This window comes from Clupea harengus, chromosome 22 (genome assembly GCF_900700415.2).
Source record: "Clupea harengus chromosome 22, Ch_v2.0.2, whole genome shotgun sequence".
Lineage (NCBI taxonomy): Eukaryota > Metazoa > Chordata > Actinopteri > Clupeiformes > Clupeidae > Clupea > Clupea harengus.
The window spans coordinates 19,207,442-19,218,843 of NC_045173.1; the positions used below are offsets into that span (position 1 = coordinate 19,207,442).

Consider the following 11,402-nt stretch of genomic DNA (forward strand, 5'->3'; position numbering starts at 1 on the left):
TTCCTTAAGTCTACTTTCATGAGCATTCAATTCAAAACATTTGTATTTCCAGTAAATAAAAAACAAGAGACACGGTTAATGTCATGGATAGTTTATCATTAATCTCGAATCAACATTCTGCTTGCATACACTTCATGATACATATATCAATAAATATCATCTCCAAACTGGCTTCATTTGATATACATAAAAATAATAAACTGTTTGATGAACTGTTTTAAAGACATTCTGGAATTACTTTGGAGCAGAATTGTAGTTGTAAATTACTCTGAAGCATGCATTTAACTACGGAATGAGTAAATGATCACACACACACGCCGCAAGCACACACACACACACACACACACACACACACACACACACACTCGCACACATGCACGCACGCACTCACACACACAGACACACGTACACACACCATTTGCATTTAGTCTCTTTGCGTATTGCTTGAGTTTCATTGGTTCTTGCTATTTTTCCTTCTCTAAATTGTATGTCAAGCACAATCTTCCCAGGCCTTCCACTGATGCTTGTCAAGCTAAATAAACTGATCTTCTCTTAATAGTCAGTTCGTGACAAAATATAAGCTGATACACATTGTGAGACTACAACATGCTGATACAAAATTTCAACACAAAATAGATGGAAGTGTCAGTCAAATATAAAACCTGCTGGTTTTAGGATAAAAAATATCATGAATACATAGCAGTTTTAGAGATATAGAGAGACCTTTAAACCACCTTTTTTTTCAGTTTGCTCACTTGTAATTATAGCACACTAGTGACCAGTATCAGTAACATATAAGTAGGTGTCCCATGAATAAAAACAATGGCAAATAATAATAATAATAATAATAATAATAATAAACATGTACATTGCTTAAGTTGATAAATTAGGTGACTAAACCCAAAGACTGAGGCCAGTATTAATACAGATGACAACATTCTCTGAACCCAAACTGAGTCTCATACAAACACTGGCCTTGTTCTCAGTCTACATTATAAGTCTGTATAACATATCAGCATTCACACTTATAATATAAACTGGCCTTGTTCCCAGTCACTAGTGCAGTCTTGCAGGACCCCGAATGGACTTTCAGCAGAGTGAGTTGTTCTGTCTTTCTTCCGTCTTCGTTCCTTTGACCTCTCCTTCCTTCACCTTCTCCTCCCCTCCCCTTCTAAGCCTTCTCCTTGAACCTCATCCAGAGCTGGCGGACATGCTTCCCAGCCTCCGAGCGAATGCAAGTGGAGAAGGAGCCGGTGCCGTGCCTATTCACCTAGTGAGCATGGACAAGGGAGGGGGATAGAGTCACATCACACATAGAGGAGGCTGGGGAGGGGAGGGGAGGTGCTGAGGGTGAAGGGTTAAAGCTGCAACAGGCTAAATGTAAATAGCTATTGACACGGACTTGTCGTTCTGTTGTCAATGCTGAGTCAATATGCATTAAACAGAATAGTATTGAGCTGAACAGTCCTGAATTGAGCTTCAGTCCAAGTGGGAAAAAAATGGCAACAGAAACGTATGACTCCTTTCTCCTTTGGCTATACTATACTTTTTCACAGAGGTAATCAGATGAAATACTGTTATAGTATAGAATATCTAAAAGGGGAGACTTAAGGTCTAAACACAAGAAAAATAAATAAAAGACGATACTTCCTAGGACGATTATTTGGTCATCTGCAGATTTTGAAAGGGTCAGACGGCTGACTGTGAGGTGCACAGCCATCTGGCAACAGCCATTAGACTCTGGGCACCATTGGGTGACTTTGGTACACGGGTTAAAAGGAAGAGAGAGCACAGCACATTACTTATCTGCCAGCGAGCTCCTTCTTCAGACATGACTTGAAGGAAGTGAAATGCTCCACAGCCTTGTAGCCCTGAGCAGGGAAAAGGCAGCCATGCAGAGGGACATAGGAGAGAGAGAGAGAAAAGAGAGAGAGAGTGAGAGAGAAAGAGAAAGTGAGGGAGAGAGAGAGAAAGAAAGGAAGTGAGGGAGAGGTTAGTGGGGTATAAGAGTGTGAAGCCAAGACTGTGAAGTCAGGCAAAACCTGGTCAGGTTGGAAAATACAAAAAAGGAACATCAGCAAGAAGGAAGATTTAGTAGGCAGTTCAAGCTGTTGAGATGTACTGTGAACTCCTCCAGTAGAGTGTCCAGTAGAGTGCGGCACACTTGTTGTTATTCATATTCTCCACTAGAGGGCAGTCAAGCTCTGGCTACCGTCTGACACAGCGGCCTCGGTTAAAGCACCCCAGAGATATCAGGGAGAAGGAGAGGAAGTGTGAAGGGGAAATGGTCCCTAATAATCCAGCCCATCAACACACACTCTTACATTTGACTTAATTTATTCCATCCCAAATCCATGTACTTACAAACAATGTGCTGTGTACTGTACTGAAGAATGTATTTCCTCACTTGTAACTAGGAAAAAAAAACACACAAGCCACAAACCACCATATTCTTTTAAGCCGAACGTAAACTAAACATTGATAGCTCTCTCTTTGTTACCCGTGATCCACGGTGTAGACGGTCCTTCATGATGCCGATAAACTCTTTGTAGCTCAGCTGGTCGTCATGGTCCACATCAAAGATCTTAAAGATGGTGTGGACCAAGTGCCGGGTCAGCTTCAGTCCTGTCGCCACATACACCGCCCTGGCAAACTCATCTGTGTAGCGCGGGAGATGAGCAGACAGACAGCAGCAGCTGGAGTAGATCTGTAACTCCTGACCTGAGCATGTGCTTAACCGTTTCTGTCTTAAAGGATGTGTGTTGTGACAGCATGTAATGTGCAGCAATAACGAACAATGGCTGGTGGTAAGGTGGGGACAGACCTTGGCCAATAGAGCGGCTGGCAAAGTTGTACATCTGCATTGCGATAGTGAAATCCTCTAGGTTGTTCAGGAACTGGAAGAACGACCTGAACTCGTCGAAGGTGATTCCCTGAGAAAAATAGAAAGAGCGAGCGAGAGAGAGAGAGAGAGAGGGATGTAAGAGAGAGAGAGAAAGAAAGCGAAATAAAGAGGGAGGGGGGAGAAAAAATAAGACATTTACTCACCAGACAAGAGGAAAATGACACACTCTCCCTGGCATGCCATCAGACAAGCATCCCTTTGCATACATGCGTGTGCGAGCGTGCGCCTGTGTGTTGGCCCGTGTGTACAACCCTTGAAACGAAAAACCAAAATACAAGATAAAACAGGCGTGACTCAAGCTAAAGTGGCCAACCTACTGGCTGTGTTTGACGCCCTTTTCCAGAACATACAGGCCATGCGTGTTTCCCCCCCTTCCATCATAACAGACAACAACCCAGAAGCACACAGTTAGTTCTCTTCTCCCCTCCGCCTCACCTTAATCTCCAGGCCCAGCTGCATGACGTACGAACATGACAGAACAGAACAGAAGTGAAAAAAAAAATAAACAGAAACACAAAAAACAGACAGCCACAAAGGACTCGGGGACGTGCCCTGGATACGGCGTGCAATGACATCAATGACGACGGCGGCGACAGAGCCCCTTTGTGGGAGACGGGGTAATGTGTTCTCAGCTTTCAGATGGTGAGGATAGGGATGCTTCAATGCACTTGTGGAGACCACGTCTAAAAACGACAGAGGGCTCCATTTATATATTTTAGTTGGCTATTTATTCTAAGGGGCGAGGGGGTGCTCTGTCTCCGCTCTATACATCTATCTGTTCTTTTGAAAGAGAAGCACAAGTAGGGCTGCACACACAGGCACTGGTGGAGCCATGAATGCCTCCACAACAATCAGCCAATCAGTGACCCAAAGCGCTGCCAGCGGAGGCCTGGGAGTTGATGGATGGCAAAAGAAGTCTTACATCTCACTGTCGCAGCAGAGAGACTTTTTAAAGCTCTTTTTTTGTTTTTTTCAAGGGGTCCATTCTGTGACCAAAAAATAGTGGTGCATTCTTTTAAGCAACCATGATGGCTGTAATATATTTTGTTGGTTAGTTATTAACATGAAGAAAGGTTCCATTTTGTTTCGTTTTTTAAAAACCCTGTTTTAAAGACTGCTTCACTGTTATTTCAGTGTTTAACTGACCAGCTATTTTTCAGTTTCTTCATTACTTTCAGTCCCTAGGGACACTGTTTTCGTGAAGTTGATGTCATACACATGTGCATTCAAAAACACCTGCTGTAGAGACCGTTTTAAAGTAGAAAGCTAACTGCTGTGCCCATGGCTCTCTGATACGGAGCATGTTTCCCCTAACTGACCTCAGATAAGGGTTCTCAGACTGCAGCCAGCTGTGGACAGGAACAGGCCTTGGCGTGTGGTCAGGGTCATTCAGTCCAGAGTTCCACTCCAGCTCTCAGAACTTTCAGAATCCATTTTAAAAACGTACAGGACCAATTTCTCAGATCTTCAAAAGAAGTGGCAACATACTCTAACCTATCTAAAAAGAAATGAGGCTGCCTATATAACCTATCTATTACACTATATATTAACAAATGTAATACATTTTATAAAACAAAAAATACTGATATTCCCTTTATCCCATCTACTACAACCCGTGTCGTGTCCTAGCCTTGAAATGGCCCTCTCATGCTGAGGCTAGGAGCGTGCTCCACCTTTAGCAGGAGTGAGGGAAGCCTGTGGAGGCTGAGTGCAGCGCCCCCTTTGTGTGCTCGACCCGGTCAGAGGTGTTAACAGGAGAGGAAGTGTTTAAGCTCTCTACCTGCTGTAGCTCAAGAGAGATAACACGTGTAATGATGGGTAAAATGCTTCGGACAAACAACAGTTAGATGGACGGGTGTTTGTGTGTGCATTTGGGGGTGGTGGTGGGGGGGGGGGGTGACTACAAAGAACACTCTTCCACTCACACACAAATACCGCTAAGTGCATGTTCAAGCTAGTGACCGTTCTATTAAAAATGTATCCTGATACACACACACACACACACACACAGACACACACACAGACACACACACACACACACACACACACACACACACACAGACACACACACACGAACCCGATCCCTCCAGGGCAAACAAGAGAGGGGAGCCCTGACATAGGGCCTGGGCCTAAAGGGGTGCAGTGAGGCGTGCTGCCCATCTCCGCTGGGGCTTTTCCAGCCACCCCTGGAGCGCTCCACTGCAAGGCCAGACTTTCAGAGCCGCGCAAAGTGCTCAGAGGAATGTTACCTTTGTCTTTTCCTTTCTTACTCGCTCTCTAAAGGAGAGGCCTGCACCCAGTGAGTCCACTGTGTTTTGAGAGGAAACATGGAAAGGAACACCATCGGAGAACTAGAGGACCTGTCACTAAGGTTTCTGAAGGTTGTGTGAACCTTCCAGTATTCCAACACTCCAATATTTAAGACATGCTTTATTGGATCCTGGGGGAGGACATTTTTTAGGGCTACAAGTTTTGTCCTCAGAAACAGATATACACACGCTCAATATAGGGCAAAATGGTTATTTTTGAGCACAAGAGAATTTTTAACTTTATACTGGTTTTTATCTTGAATGGTTCGGTCTGGAACGGTGACTCTCAAATCTATTTGACACCCAAACAAAGGTTCCTCTCTGTTGGCGCAAAGAGGATGCACTTGTGTGGAGTGGAACTACATGCTATCAGAGAACAAAGATAACTAAACAAAGCACAGATTTGACGATGAATAGCTGAAGGAACTGTCCTGATATGGAACTGACTGGACTTAACATAGAACAACACTGTGTTTAGGAACTGCCTGTTCAGGCGCAGTGAAGAAAACAGTAAACAAAAACATAAAAAAAATGGATAAAGATTCAGACGGGTATTTCAGTGGCGACAAACCTCTTGTCTCTTTTTCCAAAGCATGAAAATAGAAATGGCACACACAAGGGCAGGAAGACAGTTTCACTAACACCACAATAACAAATAAGTAAGAACTTGCTTTCTTGATGGGCCACCACCTGTTACCATTTAATGCATACCAATCGCTAATGGCAATTTCAGGAAGAGAAAATAAATGCTGTGATACACATGGAACGAAAACCTTACAAGTAGTATTTACATAGCCAAATCAACTTTATACACACCATTTGGGTCTAAGCCTGTGTTTGTGAGATCCTACTGATGGTGCAGATGCTTTTGCAGAGGAAGGGTCTGTGAGAATATCTGCACTTAATCGCCATGTAATGTGGACATCTCACTGAGACAGTTAATGTGTTTACTGAAAGACGAAGCTTTAGCCCACTCAAGGGAACGACGGGTCAACTCTCCACAGAAATAACCCCTAGAGCCGCGCTTGTCCTCACTCTCTGTCACCCATCTCGTGATTCACACAAGACACTGGATAGTGTTTGTCTGTGTGCATGTGTGTATGTGTGTGTGTGTGGTGGGGTGGGGGTGTTCAGGGGTCGAGTTTATTTGGTACAACAACTTGTCAATCCATCAGCAGGTCTCCCAGCACCCAGCCCATCCCCACCCCCTTGAGGAGCTGGGTGCCCGGAGGTGTGAGTCTGTAAGATTAGCCTGCTCCTTACAGAGCAAAGTGGCAGAGGCTACAGATTCACTATCTCCTGATGGGGCAGCAGTGCGTTCAGCTGTGGAGAGGGGCTCAGGTGAACACAAACAGCAGGGCTGCTAGGGTGGAGGATGGGGGGGGGGGGGGGGGGGGGGGGGCAGGAAGAGGAGGGAAAGAGAGGGAGGAGGTGTGTGTGTGGGTGTGTGTGTGTGTGTGTGTGTGTGGGTGTGTGTGTGTGGGGGGGGGGGTGTTGCAAGGAGAGAAGAGGGGTTGTGGGAGGGCATGTAAGGTTGGGAAAGGTGACAGGAGATTAAAGGGGGTAAAGAAGTGTGTATTAGTAGGGTAGGCGGCCACAGGAAATGAGTCACCGTGGTTGGGAGGCTCATGTGTTATGGTGAACAGAGAAGCAGTTTGTAGAGGGCTGTCATTTGCACGTAGTATGTGACTTTCAATGACTTCAATGTGTGCATGTGTTTATCCAAAGGTGACTGCCTATCTCTGTGTGCTTGTGTTCATGTTCATGCTCTTATGTGTGTTTGTGTGTGTGTGTGTCTTTATGAGTATGTGTGTGTTTTAGCGTGCTTGCTGGTTGCTCGTACCTTCTCGTCAGGGATGGACTGGCGTACGTTGTCCAGGTAGCTACTGATGTTCTCTACGGTGGTGTAACGCAAAAGGATGCGGGCAAAGTCCTCCTCGCTGATGGTGGTCATGCCCTTTGAGTAGGTCAGGAACTCAATCTCCAGGACCTCTGTTTGCAGGTTATCCATGAACCTAGGGTGGGGAGACGCACAGCCAGCAAGATAGATTTCAGATGTGTGTGTGTGTGTGTGTGTGTTTGTGAATACATAGTGCATATGTGTGTAAACATGTCTTCCTAGTGAAACCTCAACCTTCCAAGAAAATCCCCTTTGACCTTGACTGCTGTATGTGTGCGTCTACTGTGTGTGGGCCTGTGTATCAGTGCTTGTGTGTGTGTGTGTGTGTGTGTGTGTGTGCTTTGTATGTCACTGAGTGTGAATGAGCCATGTATTCATTTGTATACAAAATGTGTGATCATGATGATACCTGTAGAAGTCATCAAAGGTCAGCTCCGCCTTGCCCTTCTTCCCAAAGAAGTGCACCAGCAGCGTTGTGTCAATCATCATGCTCTCATCCACGCGCTGGGATTGGTCAGGCAGAGGAGGTGGGAGGGGCCAGAACAGGGCACAGGAAGTGGGTGGGGCAGAGACAAAAGAAAGATCAATGGAGCTTTGGACACGATAAGTGACTCTCTTGGAGAGGGTGGGGCCATCGAGCCGAGGTGGCAGCCAGAGCACAAAGCCTCCAATCAAAACAGGCTGTCAATCAGTCAGCTTCACTTCAACCAGACGACCAGACCAAAGGAAGAAGCGTGTTCACAAGGGGCCTGAGAGCAATGCCTGCAACAATCTGCTGATCTTTATGCCATCGGAGGGAACTTAGTTGTTATCCCAGAAGATTTGGAACTATCCACATGGCGTAAAGATCAGGTGCTGTGTATTCCATACAGACATCCGCTATGAAGCAGCACACAGATACAGTCGCACACAGACATGCTGATCAAACACGCCAAAGCTGGAAAGACACAGAGACGGAGACACGTACACAGACACATGACGACGCACACGGGCACACACTCAAAGCCAGACCGAGACAAAGACACTTCACAGAGACACTTAAATGAGAAGCACACAGAAGCTCTTTGATGAGACACTTACACATCGCCATGCATTTCTGTGCAAACCCCAAACAGGTAAATCAAACGATGAGGAGCCCGAGACAGAAATGCATTGTATGTGAGCAGATTCCACCTTTTCCAGAAGTGACGGAATCTCAGATGTCTCTGAAACAGCTCAGTCGCTTTCTCTCACTCTTTGATTCACTTATTTTCTCTGTCTTTTTAATGACAGTTCCCTCTACCTTAAATGACTCCAGTTCAGTTCTTAAGTCAGTTCCTGCAAAGGTGTGGCGTGTGAGGTAAGGACAGCAAGCTGTTTGAGACGCTGGAGACAGAACCAGACAGATTTGGAACAATCTGGACATTTCTGAACAGGTTATGACTGAAAGAGATGGTGGTCAGTTTACTGGCCCAGAACACAGCTTTTGGAAATGGCACGTTTACAGGACTGAGCGGTTCAGAAAAAGGTGTTTGGTTTTGATCTTCTTTCAAGCAAGGGTGCCGTAAGGGCTAGGACGAAGAAAAGATGTTACATACAAATGATGGTTAGAGGCTCTCTCTCTAATCCCATCAGAATGAGGAAGCCTACCATGCCACAGGTGCGGTACAGATTCACACAATCAAAATACAAGTCACAACAGCAATGACAACAGTAACAAGAATCACATCGCCCAGTCTCAGGCATTCTTTACGGAACAAACGCTATCAGATCAGTCAAGCCAGGTCTGTCCATCCATGCTGCCGCACGCTGGCTGGCTCTACCTCTAGTCTAAAGTCCTATCCGCAGGGAGGGAGACACATGTCTCTCATGAGCGACCGAGGAAAAAGAAGGGAGAGAAGATTCATGAAGGAGAGAAGGCGTATTTCATTGGACTGCACTAGATCTGACAGTGGGCTGCCTGTCAGACTGCAGACCACACATATTTTACAGCATGGTGGGAGATTTCTCGAGGCTGGGGACTTGGGTTGGAGAGCAACAAGTGACAAGCTGAGAGATGGCCGTTTAACAAGGGGTCATAGTCCATTTACAACCATTTTTTTTGTGGACATATCAAACTGATACAGTCGGTAACAAAGGAAAACAAAGTAAGGTCTCTATGAAGCACAACCAGTACCACCTGAAGTGGAGGATAGTTTTGATACCATATGTCACCAACCCTTTCTCTATATATATATCGTATACGCATACTTATATATACATAACTGCATATATGTATGTCTCTCTCTCCCTCTAACTGTCTGTCTCCGTTTCCTGGATGACCGAGGTCTCGTTCCGCACTGATTCCTGGAAGCTGACAGCTGTCGAGCCATGAGCTCACTGAGTGTTGACAGCACAATGGTTGCCATATCAACCGTGTATGAGTTGTCACCTGGAGGCGTACAGGGTTAAGGGGGTGTGGCTATGAGGCTGTCCGCTGCTCTTTGATCTAACTGTGGAGGTAAAAAAACAGTGATTAAGAGGCCCATTAGTGATTATGGGCAGGAGGAAGCCTCTCTTTTTCTGTCCCTCTCTTCATCTCCCCTTCACTATGTCTCTTCCCTCTCTACTTCCGCCGTCTCTCTCTTTTTCTCTCAGTCTATGGCTATCAGTCTTTTTAGACAGTCTTCAGACTTTTCTGTCTCTCTCTCTCTCCCTCTCTCTCTCTTTCTCTCTCTCTATTGTTTCTCTGACTAAGTCTCCTCTCCTTTGCCCTGCTGACTCAGCGGAAGAGGGTGAACTGAGACAGATGAAGGACTGTCATTTTCCTGGGGCCTGGACAAACACGCTAGGCTATGCTAACAGGCTCTGTGTGATCTCCGTATGGAGTGCGCACCTCTGAATTACCCCTTGTGTTTGCGGAAGGCGAATGAAAGGGCCCATGCATAAATACATGTCTGGGGTTAGTCTGGATTAGGCTAGGTGTTACTGAGGCTAAGGAGCAGCAATTAGACGGTTAGTTGGAGTGTTTAAGACAACCACGGGGAGGAGAAGAGGATGTGCGGTCTGCCGTCTGGGGGTTTGCGTGTGAGTGTGTGTGTGTGTTTGCATTTGTGCGTGTGTGTGCACGCTTGTGCATAAGTGTATAGTCTGTGTAAAATATCCGTCCTAACAAACTTTCATGACTTGTTGACTTGATATTTAAGGGGACAATGGAAAGTGGAGAGACATATTAATAAAGGGTGTGTGTGTGTGTGTGTGTGTGTGTGTAGGGGGGGGGCATTTCAGCTTTAGCTTTGTGATTTAGTCTGACAAACGTGAGCAGGTTACCAGGTGACTTTTGTCAAACGCAATGAGCACCTTGACGACACAAAAGCACTGATGGCTGGCTGGACACACACAAACAGACATAGAGTAGAGTGCAGAAGCACGGGGTGAACACAGCCCAACACCACACCACACTGGGACACTGCTACAGTACAATGGGGGTTTAACGGTTTGCTTGTGGCGGTGCCATCAACCGCGTTCTGAACTAGAAATGAAAAAGAGAAACAAAAACAAACTTACTGTCAAGGCACCACCTGGCCAACAGGTGAGTGAAATGATGACATGAGGAAGAGGATAGAAGTAGTGGGAGGTGATAAATACGGTCAATGAATGAACAGGTAGAGAAAAGGAAAAAACAAACAAAGAGATGGAATAAACACAATTAAGAGGAAGAAGAAGAGTAAGATGATGCAGTGACTGATAAATCAAGGATGACCATATGGAAAAGGTCTGTTCATTTTTATACAGAGTTAACACACATATGTATGCCCCCTTTTATATTAAGTAACATAGAAAACATATGTGTGTTTCATATCTGACCTACCTTGCATGTTAAAGGTCATTATACCATTTTAAAATGAAACGTACAGTGCCCTCCGCAATTATTGGCACACATGTTTTGGGGAAAAATATTTTTTTCTTTCTTTCAATAGTTTTACTTCAATGAAAAGGTAAGATTTTTGTGAATATTTTGAGTGAAAGACCAAGAGGATAAACAGCAAAGACATATTTTTTTATAGCCTGTTTTGCTCATATTCACTAGGGGTGCCAATAATTGCGGAGGGCACTGTATATGCAAGCTCTTTATCACAGATTTATGATGCATGTATTGTACATGACAAATGTGTTTTTGACAGAACTTTTCCATATGGGTGATCCAGGACAACGATAATCAGAAGAGTACAATGGGAATCAAATGGACAGAAAATATGAGACACACACAAATAAACTACAAAACAAACTCAAAACTTGGGTGAGCGTCCGTGGACATTGGGAATCAAGT

The 11,402-nt window shown here is 45.1% G+C and overlaps 1 protein-coding gene across 11 annotated transcripts in view; it reads right to left on the reverse strand.

The window, feature by feature from the left end:
- Nucleotides 1-75: 75 nt before the first annotated feature.
- The window catches only part of micu3a (mitochondrial calcium uptake family, member 3a), a 27,873-nt gene continuing 16,546 nt past the window's right edge, over nucleotides 76-11,402 (reverse strand). For 4 of the 11 annotated variants that reach the window (XM_042702976.1, XM_031559587.2, XM_031559594.2 and 1 more), the window contains 7 exons: nucleotides 7,524-7,618; nucleotides 7,058-7,229; nucleotides 5,786-5,794; nucleotides 3,341-3,358; nucleotides 2,825-2,933; nucleotides 2,501-2,658; nucleotides 76-1,270 (listed from right to left, as the gene is read on the reverse strand). In XM_042702976.1, the coding sequence (XP_042558910.1) occupies nucleotides 1,172-1,270; nucleotides 2,501-2,658; nucleotides 2,825-2,933; nucleotides 3,341-3,358; nucleotides 5,786-5,794; nucleotides 7,058-7,229; nucleotides 7,524-7,618 (660 nt within the window). In that variant the 3' untranslated portion in view covers nucleotides 76-1,171. Of the gene's footprint in view, nucleotides 1,274-1,802; nucleotides 1,872-2,500; nucleotides 2,659-2,824; nucleotides 2,934-3,340; nucleotides 3,359-5,785; nucleotides 5,795-7,057; nucleotides 7,230-7,523; nucleotides 7,619-8,916; nucleotides 8,932-11,402 lie in introns of those variants that run through there. The other 7 variants (XM_031559590.2, XM_031559585.2, XM_031559593.2 and 4 more) reach the window with 5 other exon arrangements.